At 44.7% G+C, this 27,808-nt stretch overlaps 1 protein-coding gene across 7 annotated transcripts in view; it reads right to left on the minus strand.

Moving 5' to 3' along the window:
- LOC139573612 (DENN domain-containing protein 4B-like) overlaps positions 1-27,808 on the minus strand; it is a 51,970-nt gene that overhangs the window by 12,625 nt on the left and 11,537 nt on the right. For 2 of the 7 annotated variants that reach the window (XM_071397262.1, XM_071397261.1), the window contains exons 2-13: positions 9,409-9,726; positions 8,653-8,905; positions 8,473-8,542; positions 8,084-8,253; positions 2,897-3,138; positions 2,676-2,742; positions 1,902-1,960; positions 1,570-1,714; positions 1,233-1,408; positions 1,008-1,108; positions 504-719; positions 129-274 (exon numbers count right to left, since the gene is read on the minus strand). In XM_071397262.1, the coding sequence (XP_071253363.1) occupies positions 129-274; positions 504-719; positions 1,008-1,108; positions 1,233-1,408; positions 1,570-1,714; positions 1,902-1,960; positions 2,676-2,742; positions 2,897-3,138; positions 8,084-8,253; positions 8,473-8,542; positions 8,653-8,905; positions 9,409-9,707 (1,944 nt within the window). In that variant the 5' untranslated portion in view covers positions 9,708-9,726. Of the gene's footprint in view, positions 1-128; positions 275-503; positions 720-1,007; positions 1,109-1,232; positions 1,409-1,569; positions 1,715-1,901; positions 1,961-2,675; positions 2,743-2,896; positions 3,139-8,083; positions 8,254-8,472; positions 8,543-8,652; positions 8,906-9,408; positions 9,727-12,749; positions 12,950-27,808 lie in introns of those variants that run through there. The other 5 variants (XM_071397259.1, XM_071397260.1, XM_071397256.1 and 2 more) reach the window with 5 other exon arrangements.

Consider the following 27,808-nt stretch of genomic DNA (forward strand, 5'->3'; position numbering starts at 1 on the left):
AGGGAGGAGCGAAAACCCGCAGACACTCGGCCCTCCGTGGAATGAGTTTGACACCTGTGCACTAAAGGCTTCCATAAGATATGGTGCATCACTAAACATCCTGTAAAACACGAAGATGTGAATTTGACCTTCTGGACACACTCGTCGAAGAACTCCAGACAGGCGTGGCGGTCACTGACGAATGAGCACTCCTCGATGAACTGAGTGAACATCTGGGTCCTGGTCAGCTGGGTGTAGAACTTCTGGTGGGTGCGTTCACGAGACTTCAGGAAGCCTGCAAGAGCCAGGGAGGGGTTAACTTCAGAAACACATTAAAACACTAGCTTCACAGGGATGCTGGTTATCAACACAGTAATAAGTAGGTGAGGTAAAACACCCACACACACGTACTCAGCTAGAAAGTTATATAACATTGTGTACACTTGTGTACATTTTTTTGTGAGTTATGAGTCACACACACACAGGCAGTCACACACCCCCCCCCCCCCCACACACACACTGACCCTGCAGGTTGAAGAGGGAGCTGCAGTCGGTGGTCCTGTCTGAGGGGGCCTGGGTGATGGGCAGCAGGTAGGCGCGGTAGCCCCTCAGCAAGCAGCTCATGAAGCGCAGGAAGGCCTCCTGGATCTCCAGCTCCAGCTGCTTCTGACGCCCGTAGATCAGGTCATAGTCCGTCAGCAGGAACTCCAGGGTGGCCTCCTCTTGGCCAGTGGTGTAGACTGATGGAGAAGAATGTGGGGAGGGGGTAGAGGAAAAGTGAGGGAAATGGGGATAGTGGTGGAGAAAGGCACAGAGAGAAAATTATGAAGATAAAAAGCATTGGCACATTGAATTATCAAGAGTCAGATGTATTGCACCAATTTGTTTTAGCTTGTACTCATTTTCCAGCATCAGTCCCTAGATGGGCTTCAGAATAAGTAGGCTAGATGATGTAAAAAATGATTGACAGAAAAAGGGAGATGAGAAGAGAATGCATGTCATGAATGGAGTCTCCAGCCATCACCCACTTTTCTCCAGAGTCTTCATCAAGTTGGTGAGGGTATTCACCAGCATCTTGCCGTGCTTCCTTGGTAGCGATCGCCATGACAACGGCTTCTTGTCCTCTGCTCTGCAGGAGAAGAGAAAACAAAACTAAGGATTTCATCCTTTCAAACGTGTGTATGTTTGGTTTTGTTGCTTCCTCTTCCATCAGTTGCATCCTGGTCCAGGTCCTTCAAGGTCAGTGTACTCACTGAAAGATGGTGTTGGTGTCCAGGTCAACACACACCACGTCAGTAGGGGGGTCATAGAGGTCAAAGTAGCTGGAGTGGACGCCCACGATGAAGGGCATGGGGGCACACAGTACGTCTGCCAGCCGCAGCGGGCACAGGGGGATGTACGGGCATTGCCAACGCAGAGGGAACGTCATCTGGAGGGAGAGTGCATAGAGTGCATTCTTTGATTGGAATGAGTGTGTGTGTACGTATATCTCTTTGTGTGTGTGGCGGTGTGTGTGCGCATATGTGGGTGTAGGTTTGGCGTGTGTGTGCGCATATGTGGGTGTAGGTTTGGCGTTGGTGTGTAACTCACAGACACCAGGGCCTCGCTGACGGAGGTGAGGACGTCAGGGCGGAGAGAGTGTAGCAGTAGTTTGTGCTCCGTCAGCACGGCCAGCAGCAGGACACAGGCGTTCTCAGGGCCCAGGTTCTGCAGCAGCTTCACAAAGCTGGCACCACTACAGACAGAAAAGAACAGCCTCTTTATCAATTCATTATTGTTTTAATGGATTCACTTCAACATGATAATAGAAATCCCTCAGGGGAAACTAAGCCATTGTTGGAGCGATAGCTCCTAGCGCAAAATAACGCATTCCACCACATAGTTTATTGCAACTCGACCTAATGCAGATTTACTGTACTGACCTGAGCAGTAAGGGGGAGGAGACAGGCTGACAGAGGAGAAGGTTGTCATAGGGGGAGAGCTGAAATGACACAAACATTTTTCATTAACAAACCTACATGGTGGACAATAATCTATAGGTCTAAGGAAGAAAGTTTAGCCATGCTTCAATTTCATAGACCACCATTCACCAAATTGATATCTGTTGATTTGAAACAAGCCATAAGGAATCAAGTTTGAAAAGCCCCATTTGACTCGATTTGAGTTTGAGAACCCCAAACAATTGTCTCTACTTTCTAGAGCCGGAAGGATCATTCAGTGATGTGAAATAATTTTAAATCCACAGTAAATTATAGATTGTTTTAATTGGGTGTTATTTTTACCCTGTCCATCTGCACACACTAACCAGTGAAACCATCAATTAATCCATGCCCATTTCCTGTGGGGGAGGAAGTCAAATCTTTAGTGAGAAACACCACAATGCTACTGGTGTCAAGTTCAAATAGAACTCAAGCTGAGGTTCTGCTTGTAACGCACACACAGGCATATACAAGCACACACAGAGCAAGCAAGCTTTTGTTCTAAACTAGCACTAAAACACCTGACTCAACTAATAAATCACAGTCATGCCTTACTTGAATTAGCAGTTTTAATGCTGCCTTCTGTATAGCCCTGAGCTAAACCAATGCTTAGCAAGGTTTTCCATTCCACCTTTCTGATGCTTTAAAGTGCTTTGATGTGTTAATAAGGAATAAAGATGAGAGAATGTGAATTGAGTTAAAGACAGGTGTCCCTACCTGCACTAGGATGCGAGGCCGCTGAGGCGAAGGGAACGGAACGTTGTGCATGAAGCTGGAGATGTGCCTGGAGAGAGCAGAGTTCATGTTAATAAATCAACCAAACAACCAACCATAACATGAATCAAAAGCCAATAGGATTACGGTTTGTTAGCCAGTAGATTAGCCAGTTTAAGTTCATAAAGACACATTGCTGATATTTGCCATGAAGGGCCACTGACTTCTCGAGGGGCAGCACGTGGGGTCCGGAGATGGAGTATCGGTAGACAAAGGTGAGGAATTTCTGGAAGACAGTGAAGAAGGGCCAGTGGGAGAGAACACACACGCTCTTCTTCACTTGCAGGGTGCGGTTGGTGATAGGCCGCCGATCCACCACGCTCACCAGGCCCAGACGGACACTCTGCCGCTCCGAGAGGCACTCCCGTGGGAACGCCTCATAGAACTGGATGGCAGCACCGTAAACCTGGGACGGGAAGAGGAGAAACAGGACTGTTAAAAAGTAAGGATTCAGCTAACGCTAGATGCTTTGAACTGTGTGAACAGTTAGCATTTAGCAAATGCTAGATAGATTTATTTTAATTAAACTGTGAGCGAGTTCATACTGGACTCATTTGCATCTCAATGTTTTTGTTGTTTTTATAGCTTCTTGCTGCTGTCGCAGATAAAGTATATATAGTGGGCCAATTTACAACTTGTAATTTAAGTAGGCAAGCATGATATTGAATAGCTGCATTGGTAAATAACTACACACAACTCAATCAACAGATAGTTGGTATTTATCAACATTAGAACTTGTCAATGTTCATATATCACACTTCATATGCATTTCTTTGTGAGTGTGTATTTCTGAACCTTGTCAGCCACTGTAGGTCATGGCATTTTGTAGAATTAGAAATATTTCAGCCCATTTGGTCCTAGAATTCGTTTTTGTTGTCGCAACCATAGAATTAGCAACATACTCCTTACTGGTGGCCTCACTGGCGTGTGATTGTGATGTCATCACTCATGACGCTGATTCCCTGATCATAATCAGATGAGTTCTGAGTTACCATAGTGATGATTACTATATCATCAAACAAAATCAATGGAACATCATATTGCAAAATCGTCAGTCTGTGAAAAATCCTTTGAAGAGTCACCTTTGCTATTTCTGCAGATTTTTTCAAGCTGATTTTTCACATTCATTGGAACTTCTGTTCAACAAACCAATGAATCGAGGACCAAGTGTGTCCATGTCCCGAAGAACTGCAGTTTCTGATTAACAGAAAATTGTCAGCCGTGCGAGAGGTCGATCCAGGGCTAGATGCCACCTCCCTACATCGGTAAACCAGCCAATACATAAGACTGTACTTATTAGTAACACAGACGTTCTGTAATAAACTTTTTCAGTTCTGTTTCAAATGAAAGCAAATTTGAGAGTGGTCTTGGCTGAGAGTTGTTTAATTTTGTCCATACAAAGGAGAGAAGGCACTGACTGACTCTGTGACCCAAACAGTGAAACACCCTCAGAAGGCAGAAAAGGACATAATGAATCGTGGACGTAGTGAGTGTGTCCCTCGAAGAAGGGGAAGATCTGTAAGTTAAAAAAATCATATGAAAATGTTGTTTTAACACGATAGCCTAATCTTAGATTTATTCATCTGATGCCATATGCAAATCATTCCTGATCTATGTCATGTTCATGGTGATAAAACATGTTCTATTTTCAGGAGGATGAGAAATCTGTCTGCGTGAGAGAGGCAGATCCAGGATCAGACGCCACTGCCCAATTTTGACAAACCAGCCCTTATACTCATTGGTTAATACAGTATGGAGGAACACTGACATTTTCTGAAAAGTTACTTATTTATTTTTACACCTGGTTCCACCTCAACTTTCAATCTAGGCTAACAGTTATTTCATTGTCATAACAGATCCATACAAAAGAGAGATGGCACTGACTCTGTGTCCCAAAAAGTGGACTACTCTCAGAACGCAGAGGGACGTTATGACTCGCGGACGGAGTGTGTCGTCTATCCCTCAAAGAATGCCAACTGTGAGTTAAAAAAAAGTACAATAAATTTAAAACATGCTACACTAATCTCAAATCTCATGCCATACGCCAATCATTCTTGATCCATGTCATGTTCTTGTCATAATGATAATTGAAACCTATTCTTTTTTCAGAAAGACGAGAAAACTGTCTGCCGTGAGAGAGGCAGATCCAGGACCAGACGTCACTGCCCATCTTCGGTAAACCAGCCCATACATTCATTATGGCACTAGGCATTTTCATTTTTTCAGATCTGTTTCAAGTGAAGGCAAATGTGAGAGTGGTCTTGGCTATACTCTCCATATAGGCTAAGTGTTGTTCCATTTGCACTAACTCTGTGACCCAAACAGTGGAACACCCACAGAAGGCAGAGGGGAATGTAATGAATTGCTGACGTAGTGCGTCTATCCGCCCAAGAAGGCCAATAACTGAATTTAAAAAAATGTAAAACTCAAATATTTCCAAAACACTACAGCCTATTGCCATACGCTAACCATTCTTGATCAATGTAATGGTCTTGTTTGCATGATTATATGGAAACCTTTTCTTTTTTCAGGACGACAAGAAAATTGTCAGCCATCAGAAAGGTCGTTCCAGGACCAGACACCACTGCCCAACTTCGGTAAACACTGGCATTTTCTGATTCGCTTTTCTGCTCCGTTTCAAGTGAAGGCAAATGTGAAAGTGGTCTCGCCTAAAATTCCATATAGGCTTATAGTCGTTTCATTTAGTCTAAACAGATCCATACAAAGGAGAGAGATGGCACAGACTCCCAAACAGTGAAACCTGCACTGATGTCCACTGACTCCCAAACAGTGGAACCTGCACTGACTCCCAAACAGTAGCGCACCCTCAGAAGGCAGAGGGAGATCACATGAGGAAAAAACAGGACCTAACCCTTTTTGAACAGAAATGTGACAGAATGTTCAAGAGAGAGAGGGAGTGGTTAGAGGACAAGAGGAGACAGATCAGAAAGAGGGAGATCCTATAGAGACAGAAAACTGGAAGTAGAGGGTAGATACCTAGCCAAAATGGAGGGATTGCTAGAGGACATGGCTTGGCAAGTCCAGGATTTGTCCAGAGAAAGACGGAAAAACAAAGGGTGGTCAATCAAAGGTGAGCTTTAGTGACTAAACTCAGCAAAAAAATAAACGTCCCTTTTTCAGGACCCTGTCTTTCAAAGATAATTAGTCAAAATCCAAATAACTTCACAGAACTTCATTGTAAAGGGTTTAAACACTGTTTCTCATGCTTGTTCAATGAACCATAAACAATTAATGAACATGCACCTGTGGAACGGTCGTTAAGACACTAACAGCTTACAGACGGTAGGCAATTAAGGTCACAGTTATGAAAACTTAGGACACTAAAGAGGCCTTTCTACTGACTGAAAAACACCAAAAGAAAGATGCCCAGGGTCCCTGCTCATCTGCGTGAATGTGCCTTAGGCATGCTACAAGGAGGCATGAGGACTGCAGATGTGGCCAGGGCAATAAATTGCAATGTCTGTACTGTGTGACGCCTAAGACAGCGCTACAGGGAGACAGGACGGACAGCTGATCGACCTCGCAGTGGCAGACCACGTGTAACAACACCTGCACAGGATCGGTACATCCGAACATCACACCTGCGGGACAAGTACAGGATGGCAACAACAACTGCCAGAGTTACACCAGGAACGCACAATCCCTCCATCAGTGCTCAGACTGAGGGCTTGAAGGCCTGTTGTAAAGCAGGTCCTCACCAAACATCACCGGCAACAACGTCGCCTATGGGCACAAACCCACCGTCGCTGAACCAGACAGGACTGGCAAAAAGTGCTCTTCACTGACGAGTCGCGGATTTGTCTCACCAGGGGTGATGATCGGATTCGCATTTATCGTTGAAGGAATGAGCATTACACCGAGGCCTGTACTCTGGAGCAGGATCGATTTGGAGGTGGAGGGTCCGTCATGGTCTGGGGCGGTGTGTCACAGCATCATCGGACTGAGCTTGTTGTCATTGCAGGCAATCTCAACGCTGTGCGTTACAGGGAAGACATCCTCCTCCCTCATGTGGTACCCTTCCTGCAGGCTCATCCTGACATGACCCTCCAGCATGACAATGCCACCAGCCATACTGCTCGTTCAGAGCGTGATTTCCTGCAAGACAAGAATGTCAGTGTTCTGCCATGGCCAGTGAAGAGCCCGGACCTCAATCCCATTGAGCACGTCTGGGACCTGTTGGATCGGAGGGTGAGGGCTAGTGCCAGAAATGTCCGGGAACTTGCAGGTGCCTTGGTGGAAGAGTGGGGTAACATCTCACAGGGAGAACTGGCAAATCTGGGTCAGTCCATGAGGAGGAGATGCACTGCAGTACTTAATGCAGCAGGTGGCCCCACCAGATACTGACTGTTACTTTTGATTTTGACCCCCCCTTTGTTCAGGGACACATTATTAAATTTCTGTTAGTCACATGTCTGTGGAACTTGTTCAGTTCATGTCTCAGTTGTTGAATCTTATGTTCATACAAATATTTACACGTTACGTTTTCTGAAAATAAACACAGATGACAGTGAGAGGACGTTTCTTTTTTTGCTGAGTTTATTTCAGCACTATAATGTTGTTTCTACTGTACTATCCTTCTGTTGAGTAAATTATCATCTCTTCAACGTTGCCATTTTAGAACGAATAAAGTAGTAGCAGTAGTACAACTAAACAAGAATCAGTAGCTATAATAGTATTCTGTTGTTTTTGCAGTTAAACAATACTTGTTATCTTTCTTAGAAAAAGAATGGCCAGGTCCCCCAGGTGACAGGACAAGGCAGGGGATAAGAAAACACGGCTTGAGAGCAAGGCTGAGAGGAAAGAGCAGAAAAGGAAGGATAGGGAACAGAGAAAGGAAAGGGGAAGAGGGTGGTAATGGAGATGATGGTGCAGGGAAAGAGTACAGGGGTGATTTGGCTTGAAATAGGTCTGAGGAGGGTCTGGAAACAGTTGAAGAAAGGGGTCCGGATCTAATAGGATGATATGATTTACTTTTTGGAATAAACTGAGCTTTTATTATAAAAATGTTTGCTTGTTGTCTGGATTTAATATGAATTAGGAAACTTTACTATTACCATTATGATTGTCACTGTTACTGCAGGCATCATGGATGGAGTGAAGTATTTCAATGTCTGACAAATAATGACATCTTAAGTTATTGTCATTTGTTGAAATTGACTGAACCGGTGACTTGCAACGAGCTAAAATAGATTATACATTCACCTGATATTATATAGAGAACCTTCCTACACAGCTTAACACATAACCCAATGGACTCAATAGCTTAGCCACTGCGCAGTGTTAGAGTGTTGGAGAGTGTGTGTGAGAAGAAGGCAGGTAGGCGGACCCACCTTGTCGCCACAGGCGCTAGTGAGGACGAAGGTAGAGAAGACAGGGAGCTGGTACTTGGTGTTGAGGGGCCAGCTCTCCACCGTCACACCCATGGGCAGACAGAACATAGGCACAGACTCTGGCAGGGGGAACGACTCCACGTCCGCTTCCGGATACCGACTGATCAGACCTGGGGAAACACACACAGAGACAGACGGTTAATAAAAGTACCATTTTGATTAGTGACTACAGAGAGACATTAATTTTTGGTAGAAAGTCTCTTTCTACTTCTAAATGTATTTAATTGTGAGAAGTAGGTCAATAGGCCTTCTCTGTTTACAACGTCACATATCCCGACGCAGCAGAATGAGTGCTGTGATACCATCAGAATGGAACAGTCTACCCTCACCTGCTTCATAGACTAGGGCGTTGGCTTTGGCTACAGCTCTCTTGTAGCACAGGTATAAGGCTGGACCCCACTGTGGAGCCAAAACAACAAAGCACAGTGAGAGAGAGAGGGATGGAGAGAGAGAGATTAAGAATTCTTATTTTTTAAACACAGTAGAAAAACAGAGCGCTTCAAACGCACTATGCCAGTGTTGAGGTTCTTCTCCACCCGGCAGAAGGTGTGGGGGGCCACCTCCCCCTTACTGGGCAGCAGGAGGGAGATGTCTGTGACCCCCAGGGTGTGGAGGGCCTGGGACTCTGGGGCCCGGCGGTAAGTCAGGAAGGTGCGATGGGTGGCGGGCCCCCCGGAGCTCAGGCTGGCTGAGCGGCTGTAGGGGGTGGTCTCGATCAAGTACCAGCCCTGCTTCACCACCTCTTTGCCCTCGTACAGCACCCTGGGGACCGGGTGAGGGGGCAGAGTCAGGACAATGAGTCAGTCAATGTCACTAGTTATACAGTTAACAGAAACCAATTTCTATCACTCATTCAAGGAAAGCTTTTCTTTTCATGTTTAGAAGACATCCCGCACTTTGTCCAGAATTAATGTATCATGTGACGTGCATAGCTCTTTCCATTAAAGAATCTATGGGTATGTATACAATTACATTTTGCAGTCATGTATGGCTTGGCCAGACATGCTTAATTTAATGATTGTGGCGGTTCAGGGCTACATAGCAAAAGCATACAATAAAACCTTTGTGGTCACACATACATGGTTACAGCATGCAGTATGTCGATAATTGCAAAATGCAAGCTCAAAGCATTGTTATGCATTAGCTACAGTATGTGAACTCCAAGCACCATGCATAGCTTTAAATTGATGTTGTAGCTAATGTCTGACTCCAGCACACATTAGAATAGAATGATCATATTTTTCATCACTGCTGGAGTGTCTCACCCGAGGTCAAGGATGGGTGGCTTGTCATGCCCACGGCGGTAACACAGGTACATGTGGGGGTTGTTGATGAGTCCGGTGCTCAGCTCGGCCGGGTGGCCCCCCTGGGTCTTCTCGATGCAGGTGAAGCCCTCGGGCACCTCCTCCCCCAAGCCCCGGGCGATCACCGCCAGGTCTGTGACCGGCTCCACCACACGGCCCCCTCTCTGCTGGCCCTCTTCGTCCAGTAGGGCCGAGCCCCCCGGAGCCAGCCCTGCCACCACAAAATAGTCCACTAGCTGGGGGCATTTCTCCTCCGTCATGCCGCCTGTCTGCCAACTGCTGTAGAGAGGGAGGGAGAGTGGGAGAAAAAGAGAGCGAGAAGTAGAGGGAAGGGGAACCAAGGTGAGATTGCGCGATCTTGCTTATGTAAACATACATCTGGCTGAGCAGTTGATGATGAATGGATTTCTTCCTTCCGACAGTCTTATAGAAACAAAACCTTATTATTCAGACTGACAATATTTGGTTCTCATCGTTGGCAATAGATAAACAACCAGGAGAGTGATAATAATATCATTGCACGTGGATGCCGCACAGTCCCACACACACAAATATTTATTTTTGACTCATTCGCATTTCATACAGATATGACCCGTCTGAGACGTAGTCTGAGGGTCAACAATAAGCTGCTAAGTTCTGCTGAGGGGGGAGATCCAACCAATTACCACTCATCCTCTCCCTACCCATTAGTTGAGTTCGTTTATTTCAGTATACATGGCAACTAAAAGTTGGATTTCATATGCATCAGGAAATACAACAAGAAAACAAAACAAGAAATGTGAAACAGTTAGAAAATCAAGAAAGTTAAGAAGTCGTGGATGGGATCAGGCTTGCACTTCGGATGGTCAGCGGAGGTCCGTAGCCTCAGCAGCACAGAGCACACCTCTCCATTCCCAACTTCCTCTCTGTGCGTCGGGCTTCGTAGATAAGTCTATCCCTACCCTAACCCTTTGTAGATGCCAATCCTGCCACTGGCGCACAGGCTCACCATACATTTTGTGACAGTCAGAGTAGTGGACAACCTTCACTACTGCAAGCCATCTCTGCTAATGCAGTCCTATTTAGTTCTGTAGTTTTGCGGCATTCAAAGCTAACTAGCCAACATCGCTAGTAAGGTAAATCAAACCAAACGCCAACAAATACGTCAAATCTATTTAAAAGCTCATCAAAAAACTAAAAGCGATTCAGCGAATTATTAGAAACAAATTATGTGGATTCCTTCTCCAATCATTTCAGAGAGAGCTTTTATACAGGATGGATAGGCCTTCCTCACAGAGTGGATGAGTCGATAATTCACTGCTAGGAAGACAGGCCAGTGCAGGAAACTGCAGTCATTTTCATTATTCTTAGCAATGATTTAGGAATCCTTGTGAGTAAGTATTAGCTAGGTTGCCACTTGTTCGCCAATTGAAATGTAACTTCAGTTCATGGAAATAAATAGCTAGCCAGCTACTTAACCCTGTTACCCAAAGATAAAGCTAGCTGGCTGCTTATAACGTTATCTGGCTAGTGAGGCTCGACCGGACCGGTTTATGTGTTGTGAAGCTAGCCATAGTAAGGATTAGGCACAAGTGGAATATGCGGTTTGCCTTCAAAATAAAAGTATGTAATTGACAGTGAATACATAGTAGAATTATGCCATACTTTTATTTTGAAGGCTAGCCGCAAAGTCCACTATTGTCCGACCACCATTAATCAAATAAGAACTGTCTTATAAATTAGGGTTATTTTAGATGATGACACCTAGCTATATAGTTAGCTAGCTAACTATTGCTACTGAAACATATGTCGTTTTGCTATGCTTTTGGGGAAGAACATTGTTTGCATCCATGAGCTAGTTAGCTTTTTTTTAATGACCAGCACTGTAGGTGAGCGAGACAACTTTACCAGCATCATAGCATACGTATCGATGAATCGTTGTGACATATGAAATGATAGTGTAATAACTACGTAAAAAATGTAAGGTCCAGATTGGTCAACAAACTTATTTGACAGTCAAATAGTGTTATTTGACACGTTAAACAGTATATTTTTTGACACGCAAAGACCCAAACGCGTTCCATAGAAATCCTGGTTGAGAATGAAGCGACTGAACAACGAAATAGCACAGCAAGTAAGGAAAATATTGGATATTGGTATCGGCCAAAAATGTCATATTGGTGTATCACTAGTAGAGGTCGACCGATTATGATTTTTCTACGCCAATACCGATTATTGGAGGACCAAAAAAAGCCGATACCGATTAAAAATCGGCCTATTTATATATATATATATATATATGTATGTAATAATGACAATTACAACATTACTGAATGAACACTTATTTTAACTTAATACATCAATAAAATCAATTTAGTCAAAAAAATTATGAAACATGTTCAATTTGGTTTAAATAATGCAAAACCAAAGTGTTGGAGAAGAAAGTAAAAGTGCAATATGTGCCATGTAAAAAAGCTAACGTTTAAGTTCCTTGCTCAGAACATATGAAAGCTGTTGGTTCCTTTTAACATGAGTCTTCAATATTCCTAGGTAAGAAGTTTTAGGTTGTAGTTATTATAGGACTATTTCTCTCTATACCATTTGTATTTCATATACCTTTGACTATTGGATGTTCTAATAGGTACTTTAGTATTGCCAGCCTAATCTTGGGAGTTGATACGAGCCTTAGATCATTAATATGGTCAAATCCGGAAACTATCATTTCGAAAACAAAACGTCATCATTTCGAAAACAAAAATAAGGAACCTTTCCGTATTTTATCTAACGGGTGGCATCCCTAAGTCTAAATATTGCTGTTACATTGCACAACTTTCAATGTTATGTCATAATTATGTACAATTCTGGCAAATTAATTACGGTCTTTGTTAGGAAGAAATGGTCTTCACACACTTCGCAACGACCCAGGGGGCCCAAACTGCTGCATATACCCCGACTCTGCTTGCACAGAATGCAAGGGAAGTGACATAATTTTCCTAGTTAAAAGAAATTCATGTTAGCAGGCAATATTAACTAAATATGCAGGTTTAAAAATATATACTTGTGTATTGATTTTAAGAAAGGCATTGATGGTTAGGTACACATTGGTGCAACAGTTCTTTTTTCACGAATGCGCTTGTTAAATCACCCGTTTGGCGAAGTAGGCTGTGATTCAATGATAAATTAACAGGCACCGCATCGATTATATGCAACGCAGGACAAGCTAGATAAACTAGTAATATCATTAACCATGTGTAGTTAACTAGTGATTATGTTAAGATTGATTGTTTTTTATTAGATAAGTTTAATGCTAGCTAGCACCTTACCTTGGCTCCTTGCTGCACTCGCATAACAGGTAGTCAGCCTGCCATGCAGTCTCCTCGTGGAGTGCAATGTAATCGGCCATAATCGGTGTCCAAAAATGCAAATTACCGATTGTTATGAAAACTTGAAATCGGCCCTAATTAATCGGCCATTCCGATTAATCGGTTGACCTCTAATCACTAGTATTTAGCACATCTAACGCGTAAGAGTACTATGCATGCCTAGAGAGTGAGAGAATTAATAAAAGGGCCTTGAAAAAGTGAGAGTAGAGGAAATCGATGGAGGTTGGGCTCCAAAGGTTAACTGGCAAACAGGAAGTGGCCACTGGCAGCCTGTTTCCTGTTATATTCCAAGAGTTCATCAGTAGCTTCCTAGTGACACTGGAGCACGGTGACACTTCTCCAAAGGGGAAATTATGACAGGCTACAGTAGGCGATAATATACAGTGAGCTCCAAAATGACAATTTTTTGTTGTTTTGGCTCTGTACTCCAGCACTTTGAATTTGAAATTATACAACAAATACAATAACTTTGAGGTTAAAGTGCAGACTGTCAGCTTTAATTTGCGGGTATTTTCATCCATATCGGGTGAACCGTTTAGAACTGTTTTTGTACATAGTTCCCCCATTTTAGGGGACCAAAAGTATTGGGACAAATTCACTTATATGTGTATTATATGTGGATGCTAGCATGACGACGGACAATCCTGAATGAATTGTGAACAATGATAAGTGAGCAAGTTAGACCCACATATATAATACACTCCGCCCCAATAATGCTGACCTCCCGTTATTGTAATGTTGAGAGGTTAGCACGTCTTCGGGGTATGATGTGTGCATCTCTAACTTTCTCACTCATCATTATTCACAATTCATTCAGGATTATCCGTAATAATGGTAGCATCAAAATGTCATCCAATTCATAAACAGTTCACCCGATATGTATTAAAATACCCTCAAATTAAAGCGGAATCTGCACTTTAACTACATAGTCATTGTATCATTTCAAATCATATGTGCTGGAGTACAGAGCCAAAACAACAAAAAATGTGTTACTGTCCCAAAAGTTTGAGCTTTTGAGTATTATTAATGTCTTATAAAAATAAATATTTCAGTGCAGCATGATGCAAAACAAACACACCAGTATAACGGATCTGTTAGGCCCTAAGGCCTACAATGGTACTATAATAAAAGGGTGTTGCCCTGCTGGGAGCTTGTCAAGGACACTGAACCTCAGCGTTTTTCAGAAATTGCTGATGTAGGCTAATAATTGCTGGTTCCCTTTTTCATAATACCCTACGTGCATGGTAACGTGCACTTTCTATCTCTCACACACACACACACGCTTGCGAATGTACACACAAACACACACACACTGGAAAACCCCTTTTGAGTACTGGATTGCCCCAATGTCCAACATGTCTTAATATTAGTCACAATCCTTGCGACTGCAAGTTATTTCAATATGTTTGTCAATATAACTAAGAAATTAATTCATTAAAACTGTCAGTGGTTTGAGCGAGAGAGAGCAAGCTCTGGGACTAGAGTGCCCACATCCTGACAAGAGGCTTTTGGAAGTCCCATTCGTATGAAACCCAGTGCATCATAGATATAGAATTGAATACGCCATATTTAGACAAACAACAAGAGAGAAGTAAAGGTCTTATTCCCCAGAATTATGACATGTCTGACAGTGCACTTCAGCCTGGAAGCAGTGGACCACCACCATGATCATACAAACTGACATCAATGTGAAGTATTAGACCATGGCCTACTACTGAAGAAGAGGGGTTGTTTTAGGGCAGGGGTTCGGTCTGTCATTCTGCTAGTTCCTTGCGGCCGTCAAGGACTAGAGTTGTGCATCCCTGCTTGGTTGAACTAAAGTCAGAGTTTCTGAGTCATAACTCATGAAAAACATCCACAGGCGTACACAGATGACATAAGATTCAAACAAGTTGAGCACATGAATTCGGGTTGCTACCCACTTCTTCATCTAGTCTGTATCTCCCGGGTGGCGCAGTGGTCTAGGGCACTGCATCGCAGTGCTAGCTGCGCCACCAGAGTCTCTGGGTTCGCGCCCAGGCTGGGCTGGGTTCGCGCCCAGGCTCTGTCGCAGCCGGCCGCAACCGGGAGATCCGTGGTGCGACGCACAATTGGCATAGCGTCGTCCGGGTTAGGGAGGGTTTGGCCGGTAGGGAGGGTTTGGCCGGTAGGGATATCCTTGTCTCAGTATGTAAAAAAATGTAATAAAAATGTATGCACTCTACTGTAAGTCGCTCTGGATAAGAGCGTCTGCTCTTGGCCGGTAGGGATATCCTTGTCTCAGTATGTAAAAATGTAATAAAATGTATGCACTCTACTGTAAGTCGCTCTGGATAAGAGCATCTGCTAAATGACTAAAATGTAAATGTAAAATGTATTGCATCTTGAACATATCAGCCAGCCTCTCCCTCTGTCTGCTTTTCAAGTTATTATAATAATTTACTGATGTTATTATTCAGTGGGGTGATACAATACTTAAACATACAAAAACAAAGTCTGTTGTGTGCACCCTGAGGGTTCACCAAGAATTCATTGAGAAACAGTGGCTTACACAAATTTGTCAAAATAGGCTAGCTAATGCTCAGAAACAAAACTGCAACTGAAAGCCTTTCAGCCACTCACATCACACCTCAACCTCCTCAGAAAAGTAGTTTCAAACAAGCAGGAAATAAAAAGAGCCACAAGATATTTAAAACAGGTCATGAGTTTGGTTCTTCTTTTAATTCACCTGCTTTTGTTGAGCACCAGCCAGGCTGGAAGGCTTGAATATATATTTCCACAAGATTATAAACCTCTAATGCAAGCTACTGAGGAATGAGTCATTTCAATGAAAATTTTCTAGGAAAGAAATTTACTCTACCTGAGTGAATCCAAGATGGCGTAGCAGTCGGACGTGTGTTTGTATTGTCCTGTCGCGTGTAAATAGTAAATAGTCTTCGTATTTTTCGTATACATTTCGTATATATTTTAATTTCACTTTCCATCTAGGAACTGAATATACATTCCTACATTCCGCCTCACCCAATGTGGTACGGACCTGCTATTTTTTTTATACTTTAGAACCGTAACCCCAATCAGAAGCTAGCCAGATAACTAGCTACTAGCTAGTAGTCAGTTAGCCACTGCTGCGGTCTTCACCCTCAACTCGGACACAGCCAGCTTCAATACCGGGCCAATACCTGCCAGTCTGCAAGCGCGATATCAACCCAGAGCATATAGGACTGCTTTTTCTCTACCACATCACCGGATTCCTGACGCAAGCTCTGGACAATTACACCGTATCATCACAGCTAGCTAGCTGCAACCGAGTGGCTACTACTGGCTAACACCTCTGTCCCGAAGCAAGCACCAGTTAGCCTTGAGCTAGCCTCGAGCTAGGCCCATCTGCCGGCTAGCTGAAGAGGTCTACCAGCGAATTCTTGGGCTACAATACCAGCTACAAGCTAATTTAGCCATTTTTTTTTTTGCCGCTGCTAGTAGCTTTTACCTTCTGCACAGACACCAGCCCTGTTATTAGCCTGGATATTACTCACCAATTTACCAGCATCGGACTGTCTCTCGACAACAACGCCGGATTCCTGCCGTAATCCCTGAGCCACTGCTTCTGATCCTCACAGCTAGCTTGCGGCTAGCGCAGCTAGCGCCACTGCCACGAAGCTAGCACCAGTTAGCAAACACAATTCTACAATTCACAACCTCTCTTTCGCCATCGCCATCTGGCTTGGATTCTCTGTCGACACGACCACGTCTGAGCAGACCCCCTCCGTCTGAGCAGACCACCCCCCGGGCTACTAACTTTAAACGCCGCGAGGCCTCCCTGCTCCATCTACGGCTGCCCCCTGGACACTATGATCACTTGGCTACATAGCTGATGCATGCTTGACTGTCCATTAATTCACGGTACTCCATTCTGTTTATTTGTGTTTTATCTGTCGGCTCTGTGCTTTAACTCAGGATCTGTGTGTAGTTAATCCGACCCTCTCTGCCTAGTCGTCGCCATTTTTACCTGTTGTTGCTGTGTTAGACTAGCACCCTGTTATTGCTGCTGTTATCTTACCTGTTGTTTTAGCTAGCTCTCCCAATCAAGACCTGCAATCACTTTATGCCTTATTGTATGTCTCTCTCAAATATCAATATGCCTTGCATACTGTTGTTCAGGCTAGTTTTCATTATCATTGTTTTGGTTTGCAATGGACCCTGTAGTTCCACTCTCCGTACCTCTGATACCCCCTTTGTCCCACCCCCCACACATGCGGTGACCTCACCCATTGAGACCAGCATGTCCAGAGATACAACCTCTCTTATCATCACCCAGTGCCTGGGCTTGCCTCCGCTGTACCCGCGCCCCTCCATACCCCTGTCTGCACATTATGCCCAGAATCTATTCTACCACGCCCATAAATCTGCTCCTTTTATTCTTTGTCCCCAACGCTCTAGGCGACCAGTTTTGATAGCCTTTAGCCGCACCCTCATCCTACTACTCCTCTGTTCCTCGGGTGATGTGGAGGTAAACCCAGGCCCTGCATGACCCCAGTCACCCTCATTTGTTGACTTCTGCGATCGAAAAAGCCTTGGCCTCATGCATGTCAACATCAGAAGCCTCCTCCCTAAGTTTGCCTTACTCACCGCTTTAGCACACTCTGCCAATCCTGATGTCCTTGCCGTGTCCGAATCCTGGCTTAGGAAGGCCACCAAAAATTCTGAGATTTCCATACCCAACTATAACACTTTCCGTCAAGATAGAACTGCCAAAGGGGGAGGAGTTGCAATCTACTGCAGAGATAGCCTGCAAAGTTCTGTCATACTTTCCAGGTCTATGCCCAAACAGTTCGAACTTCTAATTAAAAAAATTAATCTCTCCAGAAATAAGTCTCTCACTGTTGCCGCCTGCTACCGACCCCCCTCAGCTCCCAGCTGTGCCCTGGACACCATCTGTGAATTGATCGCTCCCCATCTAGCTTCAGAGTTTGTTCTGTTAGGTGACCTAAACTGGGATATGCTTAACACCCCGGCAGTCCTACAATCCAAGCTTGATGCCCTCAATCTCACACAAATCATCAAGGAACCCACCAGGTACAACCCTAAATCCGTAAACATGGGCACCCTAATAGACATTATCCTGACCAACCTGCCCTCCAAATACACCTCTGCTGTCTTCAATCAAGATCTCAGCGATCACTGCCTCATTGCCTGTATCCGCCACGGGTCCGCGGTCAAACGACCACCCCTCATCACTGTCAAACGCTCCCTAAAACACTTCTGCGAGCAGGCCTTTCTAATCGACCTGGCCCGGGTACCCTGGAAGGATATTGACCTCATCCCGTCAGTTGAGGATGCCTGGTCATTCTTTAAATGTTACTTCCTCACCATATTAGACAAGCATGCTCCGTTCAAAAAATGCAGAACCAAGAACAGATATAGCCCTTGGTTCACTCCAGACCTGACTGCCCTCGACCAGCACAAAAACATCCTGTGGCGAACTGCAATAGCATCGAAGAGCCCCCGCGATATGCAACTGTTCAGAGAAGTCAGGAACCAATACACGCAGTCAGTCAGGAAAGCAAAGGCCAGCTTTTTCAAGCAGAAATTCGCATCCTGTAGCTCTAACTCCAAAAAGTTCTGGGATACTGTAAAGTCCATGGAGAACAAGAGCACCTCCTCCCAGCTGCCCACTGCACTGAGGCTAGGTAACACGGTCACCACCGATAAATCCGTGATAATCGAAGACTTCAACAAGCATTTCTCAATGGCTGGCCATGCCTTCCTCCTGGCGACTCCAACCTTGGCCAACAGCCCCGCCCCCCCCGCTGCTACTCGCCCAAGCCTCCCCAGCTTCTCCTTTACCCAAATCCAGATAGCAGATGTTCTGAAAGAGCTGGAAAACCTGGACCCATACAAATCAGCTGGGCTTGACAGTCTGGACCCCCTATTTCTGAAACTGTCCGCCGCCATTGTCGCACCCCCTATTACCAGCCTGTTCAACCTCTCCTTCGTATCATCTGAGATCCCCAAGGATTGGAAAGCTGCCGCGGTCATCCCCCTCTTCAAAGGGGGAGACACCCTGGACCCAAACTGTTACAGACCTATATCCATCCTGCCCTGCCTATCTAAGGTCTTCGAAAGCCAAGTCAACAAACAGATCACTGACCATCTCGAATCCCACCGTACCTTCTCCGCTGTGCAATCCGGTTTCCGAGCCGGTCACGGGTGCACCTCAGCCACGCTCAAGGTACTAAACGACATCATAACCGCCATCGATAAAAGACATTACTGTGCAGCCGTCTTCATCGACCTGGCCAAGGCTTTCGACTCTGTCAATCACCATATTCTTATCGGCAGACTCAGTAGCCTCGGTTTTTCTAATGACTGCCTTGCCTGGTTCACCAACTACTTTGCAGACAGAGTTCAGTGTGTCAAATCGGAGGGCATGTTGTCCGGTCCTCTGGCAGTCTCTATGGGGGTACCACAGGGTTCAATTCTCGGGCCGACTCTTTTCTCTGTATACATCAATGATGTTGCTCTTGCTGCGGGCGATTCCCTGATCCACCTCTACGCAGACGACACCATTCTATATACTTCCGGCCCTTCCTTGGACACTGTGCTATCTAACCTCCAAACGAGCTTCAATGCCATACAACACTCCTTCCGTGGCCTCCAACTGCTCTTAAACGCTAGTAAAACCAAATGCATGCTTTTCAACCGTTCGCTGCCTGCACCCGCACGCCCGACTAGCATCACCACCCTGGACGGTTCCGACCTAGAATATGTGGACATCTATAAGTACCTAGGTGTCTGGCTAGACCGCAAACTCTCCTTCCAGACTCATATCAAACATCTCCAATCCAAAATCAAATCAAGAATCGGCTTTCTATTCCGCAACAAAGCCTCCTTCACTCACGCCGCCAAACTTACCCTAGTAAAACTGACTATCCTACCGATCCTCGACTTCGGCGATGTCATCTACAAAATAGCTTCCAACACTCTACTCAGCAAACTGGATGCAGTTTATCACAGTGCCATTCGTTTTGTTACTAAACCACCTTATACGACCCACCACTGCGACCTGTATGCCCTAGTCGGCTGGCCCTCGCTACATGTTCGTCGTCAGACCCACTGGCTCCAGGTCATCTACAAGGCTATGCTAGGTAAAGTGCCGCCTTATCTCAGTTCACTGGTCACGATGGCTACACCCACCCGCAGCACGCGCTCCAGCAGGTGTATCTCACTGATCATCCCTAAAGCTAAAACCTCATTTGGACGTCTTTCCTTCCAGTTCTCTGCTGCCTGCGACTGGAACGAATTGCAAAAATCTCTGAAGTTGGAGACTTTTATCTCCCTCAACAACTTTAAAAATCTGCTATCCGAGCAGCTAACCGATCGCTGCAGCTGTACATAGTCCATCTGTAAACTACCCACCCAATTTACCTACCTCACCCCCCATACTGCTTTTATTTATTTACTTTTCTGCTCTTTTGCACACCAGTATCTCTTCTTGCACATGATCATCTGATGATTTATCACTCCAGTGTTAATCTGCTAAATTGTAATTATTCGATTTATTGCCTACCTCATGCCTTTTGCACACATTGTATATAGATTCTCTTTTTTTCTACCATGTTATTGACTTGTTTATTGTTTACTCCATGTGTAACTCTGTGTTGTCTGTTCACACTGCTATGCTTTATCTTGGCCAGGTCGCAGTTGCAAATGAGAACTTGTTCTCAACTAGCCTACCTGGTTAAATAAAGGTGAAATAAAAAAATAAAAAAAATAAATACCTTACGTAGGTTAAATCCCCATATCAGTCAAATAAAGCAGTTAGTTATAGCTCACTGTGTATGTGAATTACAGTGTAGCCTTGCCTCCAACTGATTGAGAAGAGTTATTTCTGAGCCAGTGCAGTGACAACTCAACCCGTACCCCCACATCTCTACAGGTGTGAGCTCCTGATAAGGCCACCCCAAACGGACAAGGAGAGCTCTGTTCAGGCTTGGCAGCTAGAAATCCTGCCCCTGAACTGGTAGACTGGCACTCTCACTATACAGCAGGTTCTCAAACTCCTGACATGTTTGAGAATGTGTGAAATGATGTGTGTGAAGAGGTGCTACGCACATCATTTCACATGTCAACATTTCTTCATAGCTTTGTCAATAACACCCTCGAAAGAACAGATTTTTACTTTGTGTTTTGTAATACCTGGGGGAACATTTTGACAGCACAAAAGTGTGGAGATCTTTCAAAAAGAATCCCAGAATTGCCAATACTCACCACAGCACTCACAGAATGTATTTGAAATACAGCAGAATGTACAGTGCTAACAGCTGTTATGAACACTTGTATCTTGCAACTTAATGCCATACATTCTTCCTCAAAATATGCTTGCCAGCTGATTTGGGCAGTTTTTCCTAGCCACTGTGCTTCTACACCTGCATTGCTTGCTGTTTGGGGTTTTAGGCTGGGTTTCTGTACAGCACTTTGTGACATCAGCTGATGTAAGGGCTTTATAAATATATTTGATTGATTGAAATAAATTTGATTGATTTGCCTGTCAAAACAATGCTTAAGATAAAGTTGTTAGGGATGAATGCTGTCCAGAGGCAGTGCCTTTGCTCTTGTCAGAATGCTGCTGCCCATAGCTGGCCTTCAACCAGAGCCACAGCTAGTGACAGAGGAGGTATTCAGGGTCGCTCTTCCCAGCGAGATGATGCTGGAAGTCAGCGACAGGGAGAGAGATGCCTGGTAGCTGGTACAGCCATGCCCACGCCAACTCAGGGGCATCGCCACAATACCATTCTAAAATGGAGGCCCGGCCGGCCCACAATGCCCCTTTTGTATGCATGGGGCAAGCACGTGATGACGTTAAGAGGGGACATACATTCACACAAACGCGTGCATAGCCTACACACACAACGTGAACAGAGTGAGGCCCAGAGGGGAGTACTGTACCACAATGGTCATTTCACCAGCGCACCACAATAAATAGCATTATCCAAAGTGTTGACAGTGTGAAAAAGCCATTATCACACACTGTTTACCAAAGACCACAACTCTGACTTAACAGAGCTGCTTGGAGAAAAAAAAGTGTAGGCCTAGAAGAGCGATAGTGGAACAACACGATAGGGGACACTTCCATTAGTGTGAACTTAACTTGAAGGGGTATGGTGATTAAATATTGTAGGGTGGTGGGGGGACAAATCCTTCTCTGTCCAGTCAGCATGTTGTGATGAAGGTGATCTTGGCCCATTAGACCACTAAAGAGAAGGCATGACCTACACCAGTGTTTTTGTCAGTTATCAGGAATCGACAAGCTATGCTCCTCCTTCTTGGAGTCAGTGTTACTTAACTAAAACTAGCACTAGAGGGTAGACTAAAATTGGTGTTAGATCATCGGATGTACAAGTAAGTGACATCTCATGGGCCAGTGCCAGTCCAGTCCAGGGGTTGAGAAACACTTAATGACACCTCTCTAGATGACACATGAGTCATGACTCCGAAAGTGGGGGTGGGGGGTTCATAAATAGCGGGCTGGGGATAGACGACAAACTAGGTCAACAATCCAACCTAAACATGGCCTGGCTGAGACATTCTAACTGAGCCATGGTATACCTGAGGAACAGGTATAAGGTTGATAAAGATTAGGCCTAAGCCTACCTAATAAGCTTCATGTGGATACTGTGTTTAATTTTTAATTAATCACTTTGTATTCAGCAAGTCAATAGTAGACAGCACGCACCATGTGTTGTTCTATATTTGACTCTGGGATTTTCAAAGTAGTTCTTAAACATTGTCTTGCTGATGTTGCAACACAGACTGGCAGAACTAAAATGATCAGGGAGCAAGAGTGTCTTCGATGTGTATAACTTCCAGAGTTGATCCTTGATAATGCTTTGATAAATCTAAATGCCATCCACAATTAAATTCAGGAAACTTGATACAGGCAACCACAGTGGGAAAGGTTAGTCATTTCGCTTACTCCAAAAAAACAACACGACTAGGCCTACTTAGTCTCAATTCAAACAAAAGGTTTTCCTCTGCTAGTCACTCTCCTCCTACTCACTTTCCTAGGCCATAACAAACTAAAAGGGGTCGAGAACAAAACCAACACAGAGAGCCTCTCAGGCTGCATGGTCCCCTGACCACGTCACAACGCAACATTGTCCAGGGTGTCTGAATTCACCCTGGTAATACCTCAGGGCAAGGAAAACACACCACTCTCAAGACCACATAAGATTATAACAACAGTTCTGGTTGGTTCACCCAAAGTCAGAGAGCCAAACAGATTCCGAGGCCTTGGTGGCCCTAACAGCAGGGTTCATGCTACCAGCGCTGTTAATTCCGCTCCAGCAGCGTCCATTGAGCCACGTGGCTGGCACTGTCTCTGACTGTCAGCACTCCTGAGAAATGGTTATTTCAAACGACGCTTCTATTTAAAGCCTGCTCAGAGAGTCGGTTCTGCCTCTCTCTAATAAAGAGAACTGCTTCAGAAGCACTCTTCTTCTCTCGCTGTTGCTGCTGAAGTATTAGAATTCAAATTCAAACGTCTCCAGGTACTGGTGTGATAACTGACTTCAACATACAGCAGCTTCCCAGGATTTCTGGAAAACTGTCTCCCGTGGGCCTCGTCAAAATGTAAAGGATTAGCCTATTGCCAAACAACAACATGGGAAAAGACAAGAGACCTAACTGTTGAAATGAGAAAAAAATTAAATAATGACAGACACTTGAAGGAGATTAAGATATCTAGCTATAAATATCCAAGACTCCCTACTGGGCGAGGCTGAGAGCATCATGAAAGGCACTTCAGTCAATGCTGGCTTAAGTGTACAATATGATGCACCAAGCAACGATCTCATTATCTCGAATTTGGATACTATCCATTAAAATAAAAAGTGTCCGTAATTTTTTTTAGATGCTAGAACCAAGATGTATCCATCCACATTTAACAGTTGGTAGGGTACTAGACAATGTTAGAGATTTTGGTGTGGGCAATTGCCAATTATTGTGATTGTTCTACCAAGATCAAATGCCCATATTGTCCTTGTTGTGGAGCACTGGGCTTTGGCCTAACCCCTATGGTAATGTGGCTAAAGTGTTTATGCTAGTTTAGTGGATAGAGGACGGAGGGACAGACTTTGCCTTTATCTGGCAGAGCTGGAGTTCGGAAAGAGAAAGAAAGGTAGAGGAAGGAGGGATTAACTACAGGCTGTAGCAAGGGAACTGGATTTGTGTGTGTACGACAGAGGGGATAGACACAGTGTGTGTGTGTGTGTGTGTGTGTGTGTGTGTAGGTGACACACTGATGGTTGCAAAGTCAGCTAGGGCTGACAGAAAGTATGAGCAACAGAGGAAGACAGGATTGAAGGGACAGATGACAGGGAAGAGGCAGAGAGCATGATAGCCAGAAAGAGAAAAGGAGAGGAGAGAAAGGAAGCGTAGAGAGAGAGGTTTATTTTGAGCAGTTGCCAGGTTTGATTTAGCCAGCACAAGTGGGATGATCATTACATTGCAGTGGACAAATATATTCCTTGACGTTGAACGAGGTGGACTATAAAATGTGGCTATAACTGATATTCATGCATTTCTCTACTAAAACTTTACATAATTTCCCCTCTTTATGTTGCATAATGCAGCATACAGTAGGCCTACATATTACACACAGTATGAGTCTTAAGTGATGCTCTCTTTTGAGAACAGTAATTTACACTGCGTTAGCCATAGCTAGTGAGGAAAAGATACAGGATGCAAGTGAAAAGAGGAGACATCCATCGCAGATGGATACATAATCTTGACACTGGCCATTTACCAATGGGGCTCGAGGCTATAGAGCTGTTCTCAAAACTAATCAGAGTGTATGTGAGTGCAGACAACCCAACAGTAGCGATACGGGGCTAAGCATTGTGAACCAGGCCCTATAGCACAGTGTATTATGCAGCTGTTACAGCAGTACAAAGGAGAGATTCTTGGACAGGTGACAGACTGGCTGACTGTTACTAAGCCCGTTTCTACAACAGCATCAGGTTTGCTGTTAGGAGTAACCCGTTTAGAGAGGCTGACAACGATACACAGGTTTAGGCTGACAGAGGGGTTACATGAGTTTCAATGGCCTCCCAACCTGACTTCATTGTGGAGTGAGGAATAACAAAGTCTGTTTGCTTTCCATCTGCATTATCAGTGATCACAGTGCACCTGGACTCCACCAGGAAAAGTAGACCCAACCTGCATCATCTCACAAATGTATTCACATCATATTCTCCCAACACGACACCCACTTCCTAATCCGATATTCACTAGTTGGATGACGTGCCACTTCCTCAGATTGCCAGCTGCCTAAGCACTTTCAACACATGAATGTAAGACCTCATTCCTCTTCTCTTATGATGACGAGGGAGGACCATACACATCTGGGAAGGACTCTCTAGCCTTTCCTCAGAATCAAATTGTATTTGTCACATTACGGTGAAATGCTTACTTACAAGCCCTTAACCAACAATGCAGTTCAAGAAAGAGTTAAAATATTTACAAAATAAAGTAAAAATAAATAAAAGTAACAAGAAATGTACATAATAATGAGGCTATATAAAGGGGGTACTGGTACAGAGTCAATGACTGGGGGTACGGGTTACTCGAAGTCATTTGTAAAGTGACTATGTATAGTTAATAAACAGAGAGTAGCAGCAGTGTAAAAACAAAGTGTAGACAGTCTGGGTGGCCATTTGATTAGTTGTTCAGCAGTCTTATGGCTTGGGGGTAGGAGCTGTTAAGGAGCCTTTTGTTCCAAGACTTGGTGCTCCGGTACCGCTTGCCATGCAGTAGCAGAGAGAACAGTCTATGATTTGGGTGACTGTAGTCTGACAATTATTTGGGCCTTCCTCTGACACGCCTAGTATATAGGTCCTGGATGGTCCTTGCCATACTAGAAGGTGATGCAACCGGTCTGGATGCTCTCGATGGTGCAGCTGTAAAACCTTTGAGGATCTGAGGACCCATGCCAAATCTTTTCAGTTTCCTTAGGGGGAAAAGGTGTTGGTGTGCCCTCTTCACAACTGTCTTGGTGTGTTTGGACCATGATAGTTTGTTGGTGATGTGGATACTAAGGAACCTGAAGCTCTCTACCCGCTCCACTTCCGTCCCGTCGATGTGAATGGGGGCGTGTTCGGCCCTCCTATTCCTCTAGTCCAGGATCAGCTCCTTTGTCTTGCTCACATTGAGAGAGGGGTTGTTGTCCTGGCACCACACTGCCAGGTCTCTGACCTCCTCCCTATAGGCTGTCAGGCCTACCACTGTTGTCGTCAGCAAACTTAATGGTGTTTGAATCATGCTTGGCTATGCAGTCGTGGGTGAACAGGGAGTACAGGAGGGGACTAAGCACGCACCGCTGAGGGGCCCCAGTGTTGAGGATCAGCGTGGCAGATGTGTTGTTGCCTACCCTTACTACCTGGGGGCAGCCCGTCAGGAAGTCCAGGATCCAGAGGGAGGTGTTTAATCCCAGGGTCCTTAGCTTAGTGAGCTTTGAGGGCACTATGGTGTTGAATGCTGAGCTGTAATCAATGAACAGCATTCTCACATAGGTGTTCCTTTTGTCCAGGTGGGAAAGGGCAGTGTAGAGTGCAATTGAGATTGTCATCTGTGGATCTGTTGGGGCGGTATGCAAATTGGAGTGGGTCTAAGGATTCCGGCATGATGGTGTTGATGTGAGCCATGACCAGCCTTTCAAAGCACTTCATGGCTACCGACGAATAATTTAGGGAGGTTACCTTTGCTTTCTTGGGCACAGGGACTATGGTGGTCTGTTTGAAACATGTAGGTATTCCAGACTCGGTCAGGGGGAGGTTGAAAATGTCAGTGAAGACACTTGGCAGTTGGTCCGTGCATTCTCAGAGTACACGTCCTGGTAATCCGTCTGTCCCTGCGGCCTTGTGAATGTTGGGATGTTTAAAGATCTTGCTCACATCGGCTACAGCGAGTGTGATCACACAGTCGTCTGGAACATCTGGTGCTCTCATGCATGCTTCAGTGTCGCTTGCCTCGAAGCGAGCATAAAAGGCATTTAGCTCGTCTGGTAGGCTCGCATCACTGAGCAGCTCGCGGCTGGGTTTCCCTTTGCAGTCTGTAATAGTTTTCAAGCCCTGCCACATCCGACGAGCGTCAGAGCCAATGTAGTAGGATTCAATCTTAGTCCTGTATTGATGCTTTGCCTGTTTGATGGTTCATCTGGGGGCATAGCGGGATTTCTTATATGCATCCTAATTATTGTCCTGCTCATTGAAAGTGGCAGCTCTAGCCTTTAGCTCAGTGCGGATGTTGCCTGTAATCCATGGCTTCTGGTTGGGAAATATAAGTACGGTCACTGTATGGACGACATCATTAAGGCACTTATTGATGAAGCCGGTGACTGAGGTGGTATACTCAATGCTATTGGATGAATCCCGGGAAGATATTCCAATCTGTGCTAGCAAAACAGTCCTGTAGCGTAGCATCCGCGACATCGGACCACTTCCGGGTTGAGTGAGTAACTGGTACTTCCTGCTTTACTTTTTGCTTGTAAGCAGGAATCAGGAGGATAGAATTATGGTCAGATTTTCCAAACGGAGGGCGAGGGAGAATCTGTGCGACACTGGGTCATAAAGCAAAGGTCAGTGGTTTGATAAAGTTGGTGAGGAATGAGGCCAAATTTCACTATTGAGATGAAATGGTATATGACTGCTGGCTGGTATGATGACATCATACTGACACACTCCCTGTATTAGCCAACTGAACATGTCTCAAGATAAACCCTGGTTCCTCCTTCTAAACATTCCGTTTCCACTTCATTGTTATGACATTCAACATGGACCATTACATTTTGCATTAACTTACAGGTTTATGTAAATGTAGCACTAGTGTGAAAGGTTAAGCAGAAACATAAGCAATCCCTCATGCACAAAGCATAGCCTACCTCTGCAATGAGATATGATGTGAAAAGGGAACTGGGAGACAGCATTCCACCTTTAGTGTTTACACTGAAGAGATAGTCTGAGTGA

Source organism: Salvelinus alpinus, chromosome 4 (genome assembly GCF_045679555.1).
Source record: "Salvelinus alpinus chromosome 4, SLU_Salpinus.1, whole genome shotgun sequence".
Lineage (NCBI taxonomy): Eukaryota > Metazoa > Chordata > Actinopteri > Salmoniformes > Salmonidae > Salvelinus > Salvelinus alpinus.